This window comes from Ostrea edulis, chromosome 2 (assembly GCF_947568905.1).
Source record: "Ostrea edulis chromosome 2, xbOstEdul1.1, whole genome shotgun sequence".
Classification (NCBI taxonomy): domain Eukaryota; kingdom Metazoa; phylum Mollusca; class Bivalvia; order Ostreida; family Ostreidae; genus Ostrea; species Ostrea edulis.
Window position 1 is genome coordinate 73562942 of NC_079165.1, and position 19619 is coordinate 73582560.

The following is a 19619-nucleotide window of genomic DNA, read 5'->3' on the forward strand; positions in this document are numbered from 1 at the left end:
TACTTTGTATATCAGCCTGGTTAGATCACCTAGTAACAAATAATGCAAGGGTCATGGGGACAATTTCTGAATGATCCAATGACTATTCAACCCTTCTTTGCTTCTTTAATTAGTAATGTCTCTGTAAACTATATACAATTCATTCACAAAACATTTATATAGAGAAAAAATATGAAGAAGTACAATAACAGATGTGTCTCAGATCTTGTTGCCACGTTAGTTTTCCAGATGTGTGAATGCACAGGACTTGGTGTAGTATTGGTATACATGTATAAGATGTGTGATTGTACAAGATTTGGTGTAGTGTCGGTATACATGTATAATTCCAATGTTATTTATTACAGTTGCTTTGATTGGACAAAGATAAATCTAAACGAGAATTTACACATCAATAAATCCAAAAACGCTAAGTATACATACGCGCTTGAAAACAAACAACATAGTGCGGGGAAAGTATTCAAATTATTGAAGTTGATAATGCAGGGAACGCATTGGAATTATAAGAATCAAACATTCTTTTTGAAGAATTTATCGATGTGTAAACTCTGGACATTTTACTCACAAACTTATCATAAAAGTGCTTTGCACTTTTATTCAGATGCTCCGTTACGAGACCTGTAACCATGTTTTTTATTTCTTATTTCATATGTTGTCAAATGGGAAAATAGCTATAGACTGAATCAAGTATTGTGTACAACGCGTAACCATGTATTGTACATGCATGATGAATTATTAGAATAAGTAAATTAAATCTGATTTTCACAAGGCAATTAGGATTTCATCATGATGAGTAATGTTGTAAATAAAGTTGATATAAAGCCATATCAAAAAACCTGTGTGAAGATTGATTAACACATGTATGAATAACAGTTTACTGTAAGGTAGTACAATGTATTAAATATGTATGATTTATATGATTTCAGGGAGGACATTTTCATGGCAAGAGAAGTCACCTTAGCAGACATTAAGTTTGAACAAGCCTCAGTCCTATACAACATCGGAGCTCTGCACTCTATACTAGGATCCATGGAAACCAGAACGAATGCAGATGTATTTCATCCATTATTTTCCCGATTTTCAGTCAAACATTATACATATTCTGTATAAATCCTTTCTTATTAGTCGGTCCCAATTTTCTGTCACACAATATGTGATTCTGTATAAATTCTTTCTTATTAGTCAGTTCAAATGTGTAAATTGTCCAAAATCTCTTATACACCAATACCATAGACATTGACAAAATGTTTACTATTATCATAGCAGATTTGATTTAAACATATTTTATTGCATATACATGTTTTAATAAGTTTTAAATGATTGGTTTGACTGTTATTTCCTTATCACAGAAATGTTTTTACATACAGCTGTGTTTTTTGGTAATGAACCTTTGCTATTTCATCGCATTTCATTTTTGATAAATGCACTGTGCAAGTGACCTTTCAACGTTACACAAACACCTTTACTAACAAGAATGTTTAAAAAAAAAAAAGTTAGTTTTATCACAAAATATAAATGTCTAGCTGTGCAGATTATGCCAGTTACTCGTGCTCCTTTTATTTTTATGCTCCCATAATACAAACAAACAAGAATATTTATTCCTTAATCGTTGTTAAGCAAGACTATAAAATCAAGTGATCAATAAAGTAGTGTGTTTTTTTAACAAGGAAAGAGATAGAGTTAACTATTAGCAAATTTATTTATCAAGGAAACAGTTGTCTAAACAATAAAATTTTATGACATTCAATGAAATCACATGAAGCTTCGTGGTAAAATGTATATTGTTTCGTGTTTCAGAGTATGAAGGTGGCTTGCACTCATTTTCAATGCGCCTCGGGAGCTTTTGAATATCTTCGAGACCACTTTGGATCAGCCATGATGAGTCTGGACTTTTCACATGACCTTTTGACATTTCACATCAATCTTATGTTGGTAAATAATATGGATCTTAATTAACAGTATTGTCTCTATGATAAAAAGAAATGTTAAGATCTCTTTGTACTCCTTTTAGCTCACCAGAGCTGAAAGATTCAGCGTCCATCTATAAACTTTACTTAAAGACTATATAGGGGAAAATCTTATTCTGTAGAGCAGCAGGGATAGTCATAGTAATATTAATATGCTTTCTCAGGTAGTGCAGATTCAAGTTCAAATCAATTCCCTGGGGTAGGTTTGGGTCACAAAATGGATTCAAAATTTAACGTAGACATATGGGGAGAAAATTTTAAAATCTCAAGAACATGACCTTGATTAGTATGCAGTCTTCAGATAGTGCAGGTTCAAGTATGTTTGAATCATTGTCCCTGGAGGTAGTGTTGGACCACAATAGGAGATCAAAATTTTACATGGAATATGCAAAAATAAGTCTGACCATTATCAGTCATATCAATATGCAAGCATTCTGATGTAGTACAGGTTCATATTTCATCAAATCATGGACCATGGTGGAAGGGTTGGGCGAAAATAATAATTCAAAGTTTTACATGAGAATGTGTTGGGAATTGTAAAAAAAAAAAAAAAAGCTTTGTTCAAGAATAACAAGACCACACTATATCATTTAAATATGCAAACATTCTCAAGTTTTGTTGATTGCGTAATGAAAGGAGTATCGGGTAAATGAAAATGCTGAAATTTCAAAAGCCATCATTCAGATGCTACTTTGTTTATATAATATTATGATCTTCCTCTGTAGATTTTAGAATTATAATATCCAAACAATGATGTTTTCCTGGCCATTTCATTCAGTATTTTGACATAAATAACCCTGATTCAGTATGCTATGCTTAAGTTTTGTTTGTCCTAAGCTGTACTCATGTATTCTGACAAAGAACATTCATGAAAATTTGCAATTTGAGAGTTTTTGATGCCATGTCTTCCAAATGACCATAGACAAATTGAAATGGTATGGGAGTTGATCTCTTTCATGAAATAATAAGATTTTATCTTTCTTTTAATTTTTTTTCTTCTAATTTTTTGTTTTGCAAGAGAGAGGGAGATGGGTGCTGTTGTCATTTATACTGTAATTGTACTTTTGGTTTTAAACAATATTTTATTCCATAAAAAATTTAATAGGATTAGGCAAAGGCATAGCCTATAAATACCCTTTCCTTAATGAATAGTAATTGCTTTTATGATGTTATCAGAATAAAGAAAATTTAGCTTATTTTCCTCACATAGTGTCATCATAAATTTGCACATTTTGGAATGTGTTGTACATTTTGCTGTTTTCATTTAATATACTAACTGGTTTTTAATTCAAAATTTGGCCTATTTTCCTCACACAAAGGTATTAAGACGATCCTAAATTTCCACATTTTGGAATTTGATGTACAGTACATTTTTTTGGACAAGTACATGCTTGAGACATGTCTTAGTGTTGTACATGTACATATATTAGCACAAAGTTAGCATGAAAAGGGCTAGAATATTAAGACTGCTAAAATAAAGATCCTTTCCTGTTATGATAGGCACAGGCACAGGAGTGTATTCTTGAGAAGTCAATGATTGACAGCAGAAAGAGCTCAATTACAGCCAAAGTTTCAACTCAGATTGTGGAATTTCACAGCCTTGCTTTAAAATCATTAGAACCCGCCAACAAAGAGGGAATTGTGCCATCTCGTAAAAACAAGGTATGTATACTGAAACTTAATGGTCTAATCTGAAATGCTTTGTACCTGAAAAAATCCTCCAATTAGGTAACTACTAGAATACAAAGTTTGATGTTGAAATTGACAAGTGGTGATCAATAAAATCGGTATTGTGCAAGATAGAATTTTTAAGTTTGCACACTTCTTAATCAGGCCATTGTACACATGATTAATCATTCAAGTATCCAAAAAAAGTCAGGAGACTAGATCAGTCAAAACTGTTCTTACGGTGATGGAAGAGAGAAGAATTAGACATTCCTCAACATAATGATAACCGCTAATGAGAGCTGGCTTCATCATTATGACCCAGATATGAAGCAGACATCAAGCCATTGGAGAGGGTCCGACTCCCCCTCTCCTGAAAAAGCTAAAGTTTCCAGATTTTATTATAGTGATAATAATAAAATTCATATAGCACCTTATATAACACAGATTACTTGCTTAACAAGAGTGAGAAGAGGAATGCAACAATAAAACACAATTAAATGACAGTATGACATCTTATATCAGTAAAATTATCAAACTAAAAAAACTATTTTTAAAATTGACAGCTAAAAAGGAGGGGGGGGGGGTGATAATTAAAATGGTCACAGTTTTATATATGTCATTATCTAAAAACCTAATTCATAAAAATGAGTTTTAAGATGTTTTTTGAAAATTTTAAAAGATGTTGACTTCTTGATGTCATCTGGAAGGTTATTCCAGAGATGTGCTGCAGCCCAGCTGAGTTGGCGTTGTCCGTATTTTTTGGTTCTGATTTTTGGCACCACAAATCGCGACTTCGATTCTGACCGTAATGGTCGGCTTGTATTCATTTAAAAGACTTGTGATGTATGACAGCGCAGATCCGTGAAAGGAACAATATGTATAGGTCAAAATCTTGAATTGAAGTCCGTAATGGATGGGAAGCCATTAGAGTCCCGCTGGAAATGGAAATATGTTCCCGTTTCGGCAACCTCGTAACTACCTCTTATGAAAAGCATATGTTCATCCTATATTTTTTATGCATGTAAAATTGTTCAAAATTACCCAAGGGACAGCCTATTAATTCCTGTTACTACTCAAAGGTATTTTGATTTGTTTGAATCTCTCCGGGTTACATACTAGAATTTAAGTTTATCAGTCTGAATCTAAAATAAATGTGCATTGTTTATATATTTTTGAAATAGTTTCTCAAACACTAGAATAAATTGACAATATTGGACCAATAAATGTCATTAAGTATATATAACTTTGCTATTTTACTTGTATAAAGTCTAATCTCAGGATTTTGTGAATGGGCTCTGACAGGAAAAAAAGACCGGAACTTTATTCAAATCGAGAAAACATTATTTTCCATCACGATAATGCTTCAGCACATGTCAATGGGAACAAAGTTGGACATAGACTTTCAAATAGGAGCAGAGACACTCCCACATCTTCCATATTCCTCTGATCTTGTGATTTTGCCCTTTTTTAGTATTTTCAGATATTCATTATAATTGGGTTTTTTTTTAAGTTTGGACATTTAAAGGATTTGTCCAAGAAAAACAGCTTTATATTATAAGGGATACTTTCCATTTTTGTAGGAGTGGAAGAAAAGAATGGAATTGAAGAGCCAGTTTTATGAGTGCATCACCAGCTTCTACATGGGAAAACAATCAGAAGACCACCAGAAGTGGGGCGAGTGCTTGGCATACTACACTGTGGCGTTTAACAAGCTCAATGACTGTATCAAGCTGGGCAAGGTAGATCATCAGTACACAAATGCTGTCAATAATTTTATACTCCGTTGTTTTATAACATGGGCTATAGGTTAGCAATTGCCTAGTTCGTTTCCAATATGAACATTGGTTAAATTACCATGAATAAAAGTGATACAATGTATGTTTAGGTAAGTAAACTCTTGGTGTGATTTTACAGAGTGAAGGTGGTGACTTTCAAGAATCTTTCCGATTTGCCATGGATGTGGTGGGAGGAAAGTGCGTATACACACATGCAATTTTCAAATTTGTCCAAGGAAATAAGGAGGCTTGTGGTGTATAATTTTCATAAACTGGCCCCAAAAAGTTAAAATCCTAATAAAATATACATTTTCTTATCACCATGTATAAGTCAAATGCTAAATACTTGTATGTATATGATATTTTAACAGATACCAATCAGCTAAGAAGGATAATGATTTCGTGTACCATGATAAGGTTCCAGATCTAGCAGGTCTACCAGAAGTAAAAGGTACATGTAATGTGACGCATTCATTCAGAGAATAATAAGGGAATACTAATATCGTTTTGTAAAAATTGCAGGAAGGGGAAGGGGTAATTATACCCCAAGCATCGAAGTTGCAGAAGGTATAATGTTTTTGACCTATCCATCAGTCCCTTTCTTGTCAGCGCAACTCCTCTGAGACCATTTAACAAAATTTCGTGAGACTTGGTACAATGTAGTTAATAAAGACACGCTGTGTAGATATGTATATTCCCAGGAAATTCTGATTCAGTTATTTCTCTTGGAGTTATGTCCCTTTTGAACTTAGAATTTTGAGTCCATATGTCCAGTTCTTGTCAGTGCAACTCCACTGAGATTGCTCAACAGAATTTCTTGAAACTTTGTATTTAATATGGACACACTGTGTAGATGTGCATATTCCCAGAAAATTCTGATTCATTATGCCCCTATTGACAGTGCTCCAAGTTGTGAGTAAAACGGTCGGACCAGAAAATCGATTTAGCGACTAGAGATTATATCTAAGTCGCATTTTTGCGAGTGGAAAAAATTGGGCATTCAGTAAAATTTTGTAATCGGGATCGGAAGTCTGATTAAATATTTTTCAGTCTCGGTCAAAACAGCGTTTGAAAGCAATCAAGATGGCGGTAAAACGAGTGTTAAAGCACTTTGGATTTATCAGTAGTTAAAAGTAGAAGCCTAGACCTAGTACATGTAACGAAGAAATTCAAGAATCACACGGAGAAAGTTCTGCATTTAAAGATGACGTAGCTGTGTCTAAAGAAAATGCAAAAGTAAAGGAAGAACCCTAGTCCTAATGGCTGAAGGAATTTTCGTGGTTGATATACAGAGATTGCAAAATGTTTTGCAGAATTTGTGAGGCCAATCAGCCAGCAACTTCCACCATTTCTGGACACCCATTGTCCGATTTCACCACGACCTGGTGTACAACTTTCAAATGTGGAAGTGTGACTTCACGGTAACAGTAAGAGACACGTCTTCTCCGTGACTGCATTATTAGCAGTAAGTCGAGCGGTGCAACTGTTGCTGCTGATTTTCACAGACAATTACAAACTCGGGATGTAGTGTTCTTAAGGACTTTAAAGCAAATCCTTGTGTAGAACGCTGGGTTTTCTTCCCCAGAAGCGTACTGCAAAATACACAGGATGACCCAATGCAATACAACTTTTGCCAGAGTAAATACTTGACTTGTTAGCATCCAGCATGTTTCACAGCACATTTCTATTCAGTTTAAAAATAAAACAAACAAAACGCATACATGGGTGTAGATTGTTTCTTGAAAGATATTCAAATTAAAAAAAACTTGTAGGTCTTATTTACAAAATCTTTTACCATGGCGAGTAGAAATTTTGAACATGGCGACTAGAAATTTGAAAATGGCTACCAGAAATATTTCTAGGTCGCCATTTTGCGACCTGATAGCAGATGTGACTTGGAGCACTGATTGAACTTTGAATTTTGAGTCCGTCTGTCCTGTTCTTGCAGTAATGCATAGCATTACCATTCATTATGTGAGGCATTGTCAAGCAATGTTGGAGCATGGGGTATGTGAGCTTGCTCACCTCTGCTTCCTTTCGTTACAATAAAGAAAAACCAGCACCTGAAACATACATATTTTTTTAAGCAATTGCAACTTGACCCTTTAAAAAAAATGATTCTTCGGTATCATAAGAAATAACCCTCCCATATAACTGGTATTTTCTGCGGTTGTCCATTTTTTGGCAGAATTTTCTGGATGGAAAAAATCCGCAAAAATTAGTATCGCAAAAGATATATATCTACATATAGGTATAGATCAGTATATTGTACATACAGAATACAACTTGCTACGTTTTAGGGATCGGATCCCAAAAATTTTCATCCGCATAAAACACCCTTTATACGGTATTAATATCAAAAACTGGATAATCCATTGTTGAATTCTTCCATTGTTTGTGTTACAGGCGCTGCACTTGTAAAGGGTATCACCTTTAACCCCAGTGATCCGGAAGTGTCTGGCCCAGACTTGTTTCAGAAACTAGTTCCGATGGAGGCCCATGAGGCCTCTTCACTTTACAGGTAATAATTCATAAAGATGCTTAGGGTTCAATTCAAAGATTATGAAGTGATTTACCAGGTGGAAATATCAAGTTCTTTCCTGTTTAGATGCCAGGATTAAAGCTGCAATATGCTGAGCAGGTTGATTTAATTATGCATAAAGGAATGTCGGTGTCGTGATTGCAAATAGTAAGCACACCTGTATGAACAGGTCTTTCTGATCATTGTTATACATGTACAATGTAGTAATTTACCTGTTCAGGTTTGATTACTTAGATTTATGGGTTATAGGTCAAGGTCACTGTCAGTATTTGAATGTAACAATATTGTGGACACCATATAAAGAATACCATTCTACCTTTTAATAAGTTTCATATATGCTTAAAAGATGGCAGATAGGGAAGAAAATATCCCTATTGGGTTTAATGTGATGGTGTTATTGATATAAAGAGTACCATTGCAGTTTTACTTTTCATAATTGCTTTAGAGATGACAGGAGGAGAGATAAAGTTCAGCTGTGAACTTATTCTTGGTCTTATTGTCATAGGTCAAGGTCATATAATAAAATATAAAATACAATTTATGTTTTGATCATACAGCCAAATACTTGCTAGATACATTGCTGGGTGTGTGTGTGTACTTCTTCATGTCAAGGATTAAGTCAAGATACATTGTTGTGTGTGTGTGTGGGGGGGGGGGGGTGTACTTCTTCATGTCAAGGATTAAGTCAAGATACATTGCTGGGGGGGGGGGGGGGGGGGGGGGTACTTCTTCATGTCAAGGATTAAGTCAAGGACATTCTGTATAGTTGTGAGTTTTGTTTTGTTATTTGGTGTGATGGTAATTTTATTCGTATTTTGATGATAGGTTCAATATAGCCAAAATAATAATCACCAAATTTAAACCGTATTATGTTTGATTAGTAGGTGTATATTAGATAAATCTGTTTCATTACAGCGAAGAGAAAGCCAAACTTCTGAGAAGAGTATGTGGGCTGATAGAGGAGAAAAATGCTGAGTTAGTGTAAGTAAAGTTTGTTTTTTGAAAGGTATGAAATATTTATTTTAGGACTAATACATGTAAGACCATTTCTTCGGGGGGGGGGGGGGGGGGGGGGGGGGTGTCCCTGTTTTGCGTCAGTTCAAAATTGTAAAACCTACCTACCAGCCAGGGGGGGAAAAAAACAAGCTTAAAAAAACTAAATTGCCTCTGCATGTTGGATGGACATGAAACATAACAAAAATTTAATTTATTTCATTTATTAACTAAACAAGTACTCAACAAAGTGTAAAATAGAAAATAATGACTAGATTCAGTGAGATCATTGCAATACCTTTGCATTCACAAAACAATGAAAATTCAATAAATTCACATCGCAATACTTATGCCTATTATAATTTGAAAGCTTAAGATAGTACTAAGTGCTTCACAAGTTCATATATAAACCTCGATTTGATGTCTACATGGAAAAAAACAAAATTTCTCTAGTACAAATAAACGACACCCATCTGCACATTTAATCCCTAGATTAACTTTCACTGCATTTTGTCTGTCACCGTTTGTGCAGCGAAACATTTTATTAGCGTCTTATCCGACATTGCTCAGACTTCGAAATTTCATGCCCAAACTGTCCTTTGAACTCGTTAAGTGTAGCCCCTCAAGTATATGATAGTATGGTCACCTTCCACCCCCGTAAATACAAAGGGAGATAACACGTTAATCAAATTATGGGATAGGGAACATAAACCACATATGTGTACTTCAAACGAAACGTTTTCATGATTTTGATTTGTTGGAGGTATGTTAAAAATCCTACATATAATGTTTTAATATTTCAACCACTAAAAATAGATGTTTTTTATAGAGATTTTTGTTTTGTTTGTTTTGCATTTTTGGGGGTTCAAAACCTACTCGCATGTGGACACAAAACAGAAAAACAAAGAAATAGCCTATTCTCACTATTCAAGTACAAAATTAAAAAATGATTTTGACAATGCTTTATATTTCATAAGTTATCAAAAAATCAAATGGAATACCGTTTACTCCCGGTAGGTGGAAATTTTGGTGAGACACAAATTTTGCGATTTTCCCATAAAAATGGTTTTATTTATTTAGCGAGAGCTAATTTTAGCAACTTCATATTTTCAAGAAAGATTACTATTACCTTTGATATGGAATAAATTGTTCGCGACATTCAATTTTAGTGATCTCGTCGCTCTCGCTTATTACCAAAATTAAATCTTCACTAAAAATTTTACTTATACTGTATACTATTTTAGACAATTCATCTCCTCCTTGAACATTGAGCAATCCAGTCTAAGCTATGAGCCTGAGAACCTACCACAATCTCTACTAGAAAAATGTGCTGCTGTGTCTGTCAAGCCAAACGCCATTAAAGATCTGGTGGATGCCATGGCAGGTAGTTCAAATTTCCATATATAGCCAGTTTTAAAGAGAAATTGAGGACACTGGGGAAATCCTTCTTTGCTTCATTGTATATACCATTATACTAATTAGATTTAAAGCAGCAAACTGATGATATCCCTGGTCAATTTAGATTGTGAAATATTAGTATACAATTATGAATTTATCTATATGCTGTTGTGCAATTTGTAGGTGTCTCCAATATGGCAACAGAAGTTGATATGTCCTTGCAGGAAATCACCCAGCTGCTGAATGATGATGTCAGTGAGGAAGAAAAGTTTCAGGTTCATAATTTCAACATCTATACCCTTCAGTATACTTTGTCTTCACACAATTCATAGTGCAGTAGTTACAGGTATATTTGACAGCTTTATCCTCTCTCATGTTGCCCTTTCTTTTTGTAGGCACAGTTTGGAAAAAGATCACAAAATCCAATGTTTGAAAACATCAGAAAAGAGCTGTCTTTGTTTTCTGAGGGACACAAGAAGGGGAGTCAGTCCAACAGTGACCTCCATAAAGCCATGAATGCTCACATTACAAATCTACGACTTCTTGGAGGTCCCATTGAAGACATCAAAAATACATTACCCTCCAAAGACAAAGAAAAGAGTCAGTACCAGAACTTGAAAACGTCATTAATTTCATGTGTTTTTATGCCCCTGTAATCGGAGATGCATTGGTATATAGTATTTGGTCTCTCTGTCTGTCAGTCCACAAAAAACTTTCACTGTGGCCAAAACTTTTGAATGGATGTGATAGGGCTTTTATATTTCACATGTCGTGACAAGTCCTTTTCTTTTGATACCAAAAGTTTTGACCATGTGACCTTGATTTTGGGGTATTTACCTACTTTTGAAAAACTTTAACCTTGGTCATGACTTTAGGGCTTTCTTATTTCACCTATGCCTTCCTTTTGACAAGACCTTTCTTTGGGTAGCAAAATATTTGACCTCATAACCTTGACCTTGGTGTTTGACCTACTTTTAAAAAAGTTTAACCTTGGCCATAATCTTTAAACAGTTAGTGCTAGAGCTTTTATGTTTCACATGTATATTCCTTGTGAGAAGACCTTTCTTTGAATACCAAAGTTTTCGACCTTGGGATTTGACCTACTTTTAAAAACTTAAACCTTGGTCATAATGATCAACTTTGCTACCATTCACTGTTTCACAAACACATGTTATTCATCATTGAAATATCTCTGTGTCTGTAATATAGATATTTATGCAGCTCTTTGATTTTATTGTTTATCTATTTTTTTGTCCTGTCTGTCATTTTGTAATTCTGTTATTCTGTCTGAAACTTTAACCTTGCTAATAACTTTTGAACAGTAAGAGATAGAGCTTTGATATTTCACATGAGTATTCCTTGTGACAAGACCTTTCCGTGGGTACCAACATTTTTGACTCTGTGACCTTGACCCTGGAGTTTGAACTACTTTTTGAAAACTTTAACCTTTCTAATAACTTTTGAACAGTAAGAGATAGAGCTTTGATATTTCACATGAGTATTCCTTGTTACAAGATCTTTCCGTTGGTATTGAACCTTTTGACCTTGACATTTGACCTACTTTAATTTTTTTTTTTTCATTGGTCATAACTTCTAAATGGTAAATATTAGAGCTTTCATATTGTACATGAGCATTTCTTTTGACAAGATCTTTCTACTGGTACCAAGATATTTGCCCTTGTGACCTTGGCCATCTTCGGAATTGGCCATTATCGGGCGCATTTGTGTTTCACAAACACATCTTGTTTTTAATTATAAGTATTTTTGGACAATTCTGCAGTTATAAAGCCCTTGTTCAAATGTGATATGATAGATTAGATTTATTGACTAAAGGAATGCTTCGTTGCCTGTTCATTTGTAGCCCCGGAAGATGAGACTGTTGTGAAAGAGCTCCAGAGACTAATATCAAAGGTGGAAGAAATGAAATCCCAAAGAGGTATGTTGGAGGAACAATTTCGGACTGAGGTTCAGAAGGATGATATCACAAACAGGATTGTCACACTGGAAGGATCCAACAAACAGGTGAAAGTTTAACAAATCCAGGGCAAACCAAACTACCTTAAACTATTAGAATGCAAAGCCCTCTATTTTTGCAAATCAAGTACAGTGTCACCTTGATCTTTCGGCAGCTTTTGTCCAAGCCAATTTGGCATTTTAAAGAGGTTGACCTTTCTCAATATCAAAAAATAACCGGATGAATAAAATAAGTCTTGTCATTTTATTACCACAATTAAGCATATTTACTGTACACACTCACTTAATTTCATATATGAATAGACTTTTGTGGAAACTGTTTTGATGGCCCCTTTAGCTTCTCCTGCCATTGGTATGTGAGGTTGTGTAGTTTCCCTCTCCTGCCATTGGTATGAGAGATTGTGTAGTTTCCGTCTCCTGCCATTGGTATGTGAGGTTGTGTAGTTTCCTTCTCATGCTGTTGGTACATGAGGTTGTGTAGTTTCCCTCTCATGCCGTTGGTACGTGAGGTTGTGTAGTTTTCCTCTCCTTCCGTTGGTACGTGAGGTTGTGTAGTCTCCTTCTCCTCAGACTCTGATCAGGTTCTTTAACACTACTTAATGTTTCTACAATTCCTTCATCAGTCAGCATCATGGTAGGTATGCCCATCTCTAAAAACTGTTACAAAATCAATCTCAAGTCTTTGTCTATGTTTACAGAATTTTCAGTATTTAGACCAAAGTACCGCCAACAGTTAGGGAGATGGCATCCCATGAAAGAATGGCTGAATTTAAAAATAGTGCAGGGGTTTACATCTGAGAAAAATTTTCTATTTCCAATTTTTGCTTGTACCAGAAATCTTTAATTCTAAGATGATTTTCCCCCAATATCTCTACCTACCTGTTTTGATTTGCTCAATGTAACACTTTTCGTGTGAGTTATGCTGTGCAGTAGTCATGAAAAGTTGTAAAAGTATTCCCAATGTTTTCCTTCTCCCAGGTTATGTTTGATCGGGAGATTCAGAAGCATAAGAAGTTGGAGGAAGTGATTCAACAGAATTTGACAGCCCAGGACAACATTCTCAGAGCTCTCACTGATACTAATGTTAGATATGCTCACATCCGAAGGAAAGTTGGTGATGTTGCTGCAAGGTAAATCTAAATATTTCTTGAAAAGCTAATTATTTATTTCAAGTATGTTGATCATAATGATGTTATGAGGTTGCTGTGGTAGATTTTACAAAGGAGCATGGCAAAATCTCCTCCAACACTTAACGAGGAATAAGACACCAGAGAAATTTGATATGGATGGAAAGTGGAGGATATGAACAATGATATTTTGAAATTGAAAAGTTTCAAATTTACCTTATTTAATTTAAAAATGCAGTTTGAGTAGTTAATAATCAAGGGGACAAAATCAAAGCCCTGCAAGACTCAAGTGCATGAACTGCAGATCCGCAGTCTACATATGAAGTTACTGAGCTACCTTGCTAGGCAATTATATTTAAAAGGAATGTACATATTGCTGATATTTATATTTTCATTCAAATTTCTACAGGAAGTCAGCCATTATGAGACCAGAGTTTTGGAATTTAAAAAAATTTACTGGTCAAGTGGACCAGTGAGTTGATGAAATTTACTGGTCTGAACAAATATTTACCAGTCAGTATTTGAGTTACTTGAATGGGGGAAAAATTAGATAAAACCTTAAAAACAAATTAATATTTAGTGTAAGGCCACAATATTCACGGCCTCATGACTGGGGTAATAGTAAATTCAGACTGTTTGAATGGCATGCATTTGGCTTCAAATGCCTATTTGAATAAGTGGACTTGTTCTCCAAGGGCTGCGAGGATGCGCACATTTGTGGTAACAGCAATGAAGCCTCGACCCGGAATGGCCCACACAACAAATTCCATTAGATTGCGCTAATGCATCTGTTTATTTGATGAGTCTAATGTATGATGATGCATTGTTTCCTGATAAATACTGAGTTGTGATTTTATGTACCTTTGCATTCAATAACAACAGAACTGTATTTCCCTATTCTAAAATATTTAGACAGGTAGGAGTTCTGCATCTACCTTTGGACATGGTGTTAATCTTTATTTATGGATATATATTCGTTATTTGTAGGAGGGAGATGATGATCAAAGATCTGATCAACTCTTTCGATGTGTATGAGGATTTGCTAGCAAAATCACAGAAAGGACAGGAGTTTTACAGAAAATTGGAGAGTAATGTTTCCAAACTCCTGACTCGCTGTCGAGGACTGTGTAAAATTCAAGCTGAGGAAAGAGAGCAGATCATGAACAGACATAAACCAAAAGGTTAATTATCAAATCAATTTCAGTTCTGAAAATACATGAGGGCGCTTCCCGTCACCGTACTTCATGATGCGTGTTAGCGCTTCATGAAAAGTTTGCCAGAGGGATTCAGTTCATACTCATTTATTTTCAATCATGAAATGTATTTCTTATATTTACATTTCACTTTCATTTCTGTTGGAATTTCCAGCCATTAAAATAGATGTCCTACATATGTTAAGTAGTTCTGTATTGTTATTGTTTACATCTGCGACACATTAAGGAAATGCCTGTCATTAGTTGTCAGATTAGACATTGTATAACTGTGCTTTGTCTTTCTAAGTGTGCTAACAAACCATCATTACATGTGCTAATTTTCATATGGAATGAAATCCAACATGAGCAACTAACTGTAAAGTAAATAAACACAGGATGTATTTTGATAATGATTGAAAATTTCAGAACACGAATATTTTTTTTCAGAACCCCCTCCAAGACCAATGGCCCCTAAGCCAGACAATACAATTCCAGACCCCACCAGCTCCTCGAATTCTTCTGATAGTTCCCTTCCCACTGCAACCATACCCCCACAACCTCTGCCAACACTGAACACTATTCCTGGATTTGAAGGACCCAAACTGAAGGACTATCTGCCATTCATGAAACCAAAGACATTTGGTAAAGATAGGGATAAAAACAAGAGAAGTACTGCTATAAATCCTGGATTGGTGCCAGGGAGTGTGCCAGATTTACCCGGATCTGCTCCTCAACCTCAGGTAATTCAACACCATATGTGCTTTTATTGTGGGATTAATATTTTAGTTCCTTTGGTGCTGAAGCAAGAATGCTCTACAGCATTATCACAGAACACAATAACACAAATTCATAACTGATTAGTGCATCACTGAATTTGAAATGCACTATTCAAAATACATGTAAGTACACTTTTAGCAAATGAAATTTTCTTACATCCAACTCTAATAGTCTACCAGAAATTGTTGTATTTAAATTCATGCACACATGTATATTATATTTTATTCTCTTGGTTTGTTGTTTAATCACAATAAAACATAGTTATGAATTTAGGTAAAGAAGCAATTTAATTATGACAAGAATAATAGAGAGATGTTTAACACTTTTCTATTAACATTGCAGATCTTCCGTAATCAAGGAGACTTAAGTAGCTATCTGCCAAGAACAGATCAGCAAAATCCATCAATCCCACAAGTTCCTGCAGTTGCAGGAAGCCAGAAACCTGTAAGAGCCCAATCGGTTTCTCCCACATTAGGCCAACAAATGTCACAGTTCTCCACAAGGCCCGCTTTTAGTCCAGCTCATGTGGATGTAGGTCAACCACACTCCTCTCCTGGTCAGAGTCCAGCCCTAAGTCCTACACACTCTTCTCCTGCCCATAGCCCAGTGCCAAGACAACAGTTCAGATCACAGTCATTAAGTCCAGCACCTCGAGCTGGGAATCTAAGTGGAGCACAGGGTCAAGATTACCATAGCCTCCCAGTAGGTTATGGTCAAGGATATCCTTCCCAGGGTCAGACTGCCCAGTTCTATAGTCTACCTCAGGAGAGGCCTGGGTATCAGAGTGTACCTCCAGGCCAAATGACAGGACCTCATGATCAAGCTTTCTTAGGAAAGACACAACAGTATTCTGGTCCACAGAACACCATAAATCCAAGCAGGCCAGGAGCAATGCCCTCACAGCCACCCACCAATTACATCCAAAGTGACCCGAGACAGGTGCAACAGTCTGTGGATACAGGGTATTCTAATAGTATGGTTCATGGACGTCAACATACTCCTCAGTCGTCACAGCACATGATGGCAGGTCAACAGAGTAATTTTGCTGCATCCAGTTCCTCCTCTGAACAACCATATGTAAGCAGTCAGCTTCCTGCTAGTCAGTTTCAGCACAGTCAGGCTAATGTAGGGAGAAGTCAGACACCAATGCAGATGGACAATTACGGCCAGAGTCTTTCGACTGAACAAGTTACAGGGGGAGGTAATCAGCAGACGGGGCAATATTATCAAAATCAGATGCAGCCTCCCTCACAAAGAATCCCCAGTCAACAACCACAACAATTTCGTCACCCACAATTTCAGGGTGTTGAAAACCCAAATCAACAATTGTATCAACCTCAGCTAGTTTCAGCTGTCCCAAGTGCTCAACAATACAATCAACAGCAGAACATGTATGCCAGTCAGCAGCCGAGTAACAAGGAACAAATGATGAATCAGACTGTCCCTAACAAAAATATGTACGTGAACAACCAGATTGATCCTACCATTGAAGGAAAATCTCATTCTGACAACTTTCAGTTGGGGATGCCATATGCTAGTACCTACCAATCGAGACCTGCTCAGTCCTTCAGTCACAGTGACAATAAATTCCAAACTGTAGACAGCGGAGATCAAAACTTAGCTTATGGTCACCAAGCCCATAGTCATCAAGAATATGCCCCTCAGCAGTCAGATGGGCCAGCACTTCAACATACAAAGTGGGATGCAAAATCCCAGCAATCTCAACAACAGGCCAATAATTCTCAGCAAGATCCCAGATATCAAACAGGTAAAATTATCAATTTTCTTGAAACAAGATTTGAATGATATCCATATAATTTGATTGATACCTCCTGAAAGTAAGATGATGCACTATTTCTATGCCTCTTAGATTGAATATTGGGCATTGTTATTTTCCGTTTGTATGTTTGCCTGTCTACAACTTTAAGACTGAATTATACAAGATAAAAACTTCATACTTAGTGATTAAAGCTATAAAACAGGTCATGTCTTAGGTTAAGGTTGATTTTTCCACAACTGGACTTGGTAATGATGATGAACATAGTGTTGTATAGTAAGAAATTATCCTTACATTTTTCTTATTTCAGGAAATGTTTCTGGAAGAGCATATATGCAAACAGGAATGCCCTATGCTAGCACCCATCAATCAATGCCTACTCTAGCTACAAGTCGTATGAGTACACAGAATCCCGCTCAGAGCAATTCTGTTCCAGTTCTTACATATGGACACCTAGGATATGGTCCTCTTCCATCCACCAGCTACACTGCAACCAATGTGAGTCAGTCCTCGATATCACAAACAACACGTCAGCAACATCCACAGATGCAAAATCCTCCTCAACAGAGGCCTGAATTCCAGGCGGGGCCATCTTATATGAGTTCATCTCAGGCATTTAATGTGATGAATAAAATGCAAAGCTCTACACAGGGGTACATGAATAGGTCTGGAAGCCTAGCTCCAACTCAGACTGCTACAGCAAATGTTTATGGTAATCAAGCTAATTATCCGAACATGCAGCAGAGACAGCAACAAGCACCACAACAACTTCAGTCCCAGCAACAACTGCAACCCCAGCAAGGACTGCAACAAACATCACAACAACTTCAGTCCCATCAACAAATGCAACCCCAGCAAGGACTGCAACAAACATCACAACAACTTCAGTCCCAGCAACAAATGCAACCCCAACAAGGACTGCAACAAACACCACAACAACTTCAGTCCCAGCAACAAATGCAACCCCAACAAGGACTGCAACAAACATCACAACAACTTCAGTCCCAGCAACAAATGCAACCCCAGCAAGGACAGCATCAGTATAGCATGCAATCTCAAGCACAACCACAGCAAAGATCAGAATATGTCCAACAGGGTCAAGGTGGAAATTTTCAACAGACAAACTATAGTCAGAAAACAAGTCAACAGATGTATTACCAACAGCAAGCATCCGGACAATCACAACCTCAACAAAGCATGAATAGCTATCCGGTGTCTGTACCACAACAGCCACAACAAGTGACTCAACAACAACAACAACCCCAACCAAGGATGCCATACCAAAGAACGATGCCAACACTAGTGCCATCTCAACAAATGCCACCAAAAGAAATGCCACAGCAGCATGTACCTCAACAAGGTCAGATACAAGAGCAACAACAACAGCAGACATGGATGTCATCTGGGGCAGGATTCCAATATCAATCTTCTGTCAGTGGATCATCTCAGCCTCTCAGTGGAGCCACATACCAAATGTCCTCTGGTGGACTGTATCAAACTCCCAGTGGGAGTGCATACCAACAGACAGCCAGTGGAAATTCATACCAGCAACCAAGTAGTGGTTCTTGTCAATCATATCAACCCAGACAATCAGCACCTAATACCTTCTATCCAGCCCAGGGCCAGGATGTGAACAAGCCATCTGGAAATCAACAAGGTTATAAGAAGCTTGTTATCAATTATAAGATGCTGCTTACTTACTTTATGGAAAATACCTTGTATAACAGCTTTTCTGGGATCCCATAAAACTCAAAGTTTTAAAGCTTGAAAGAAAGTCTCAATCTTCTTTTATTTTATAAAAAAGATGATGTCCAATATAATTTCACAATAATTTGTCCCATATATTTACAGTCAAGAAAACATAGTTCTTCCTATCAAAAGAATGTTTTTATTCTTCAATGAGCACAAATTCACTATTACCCACCATCCAATGTGCTGGGGGGGGGGGGGGGGGGGGGGGGCACCATCCAATGTGCCGGGAGGGGGGGGGTATTAGTCCTGTTAGGACAGGTTTTGAAAATATCATTCTTTCAAATTGGCATAATAGGTAACTTGTCCATGCCTATGCTCGATGATTTCTAACAGAAAAACTGCATAGAAAATGGAAATCTTATGTTAAAATCGCATCAGAAAGCTGGATTTACATCATTTTGATCAAATTGAAATGAATGAACTGCACTGGGATTCTGGCACAGAATACGCTTGATTTTGAAACAAAGGCACAAATGTTGATTTTGGTGGGAAAATGGAGCTCTTATCATACTCCTTGAAAATGAATATGTTTTTATAATATGAATTCCAAATGGGGAAGTAAAGTGCTCTTAAATCGTATCCTCTCACTGTGAATTGTAATGGGACCATTTGAGTATTTTACATTGATTGATGTTGTATTTCACATGTAGCTTTGTTATCAAGAGAGGAAGAACCTATT

The 19619-nt window shown here is 36.4% G+C and overlaps 1 protein-coding gene across 4 annotated transcripts in view; it reads left to right on the forward strand.

The window, feature by feature from the left end:
• LOC125679014 (tyrosine-protein phosphatase non-receptor type 23-like) overlaps positions 1-19619 on the forward strand; it is a 50023-nt gene that overhangs the window by 11681 nt on the left and 18723 nt on the right. For all 4 annotated transcript variants that reach the window (XR_007371680.2, XR_008800733.1, XM_056157221.1 and 1 more), the window contains exons 4-20: positions 924-1050; positions 1795-1929; positions 3465-3626; positions 5213-5371; positions 5547-5605; positions 5779-5858; positions 7814-7928; positions 8865-8930; positions 10187-10326; positions 10524-10615; positions 10736-10940; positions 12202-12362; positions 13293-13444; positions 14429-14622; positions 15082-15374; positions 15754-17179; positions 17499-18845. Coding sequence is in view for 2 of the 4 variants with exons in the window: in XM_056157221.1 (XP_056013196.1) it covers positions 924-1050; positions 1795-1929; positions 3465-3626; positions 5213-5371; positions 5547-5605; positions 5779-5858; positions 7814-7928; positions 8865-8930; positions 10187-10326; positions 10524-10615; positions 10736-10940; positions 12202-12362; positions 13293-13444; positions 14429-14622; positions 15082-15374; positions 15754-17179; positions 17499-18845 (4913 nt within the window). In the remaining 2 variants the exon portion in view is untranslated. The remainder of the gene's footprint in view (positions 1-923; positions 1051-1794; positions 1930-3464; positions 3627-5212; positions 5372-5546; positions 5606-5778; positions 5859-7813; positions 7929-8864; positions 8931-10186; positions 10327-10523; positions 10616-10735; positions 10941-12201; positions 12363-13292; positions 13445-14428; positions 14623-15081; positions 15375-15753; positions 17180-17498; positions 18846-19619) is intronic.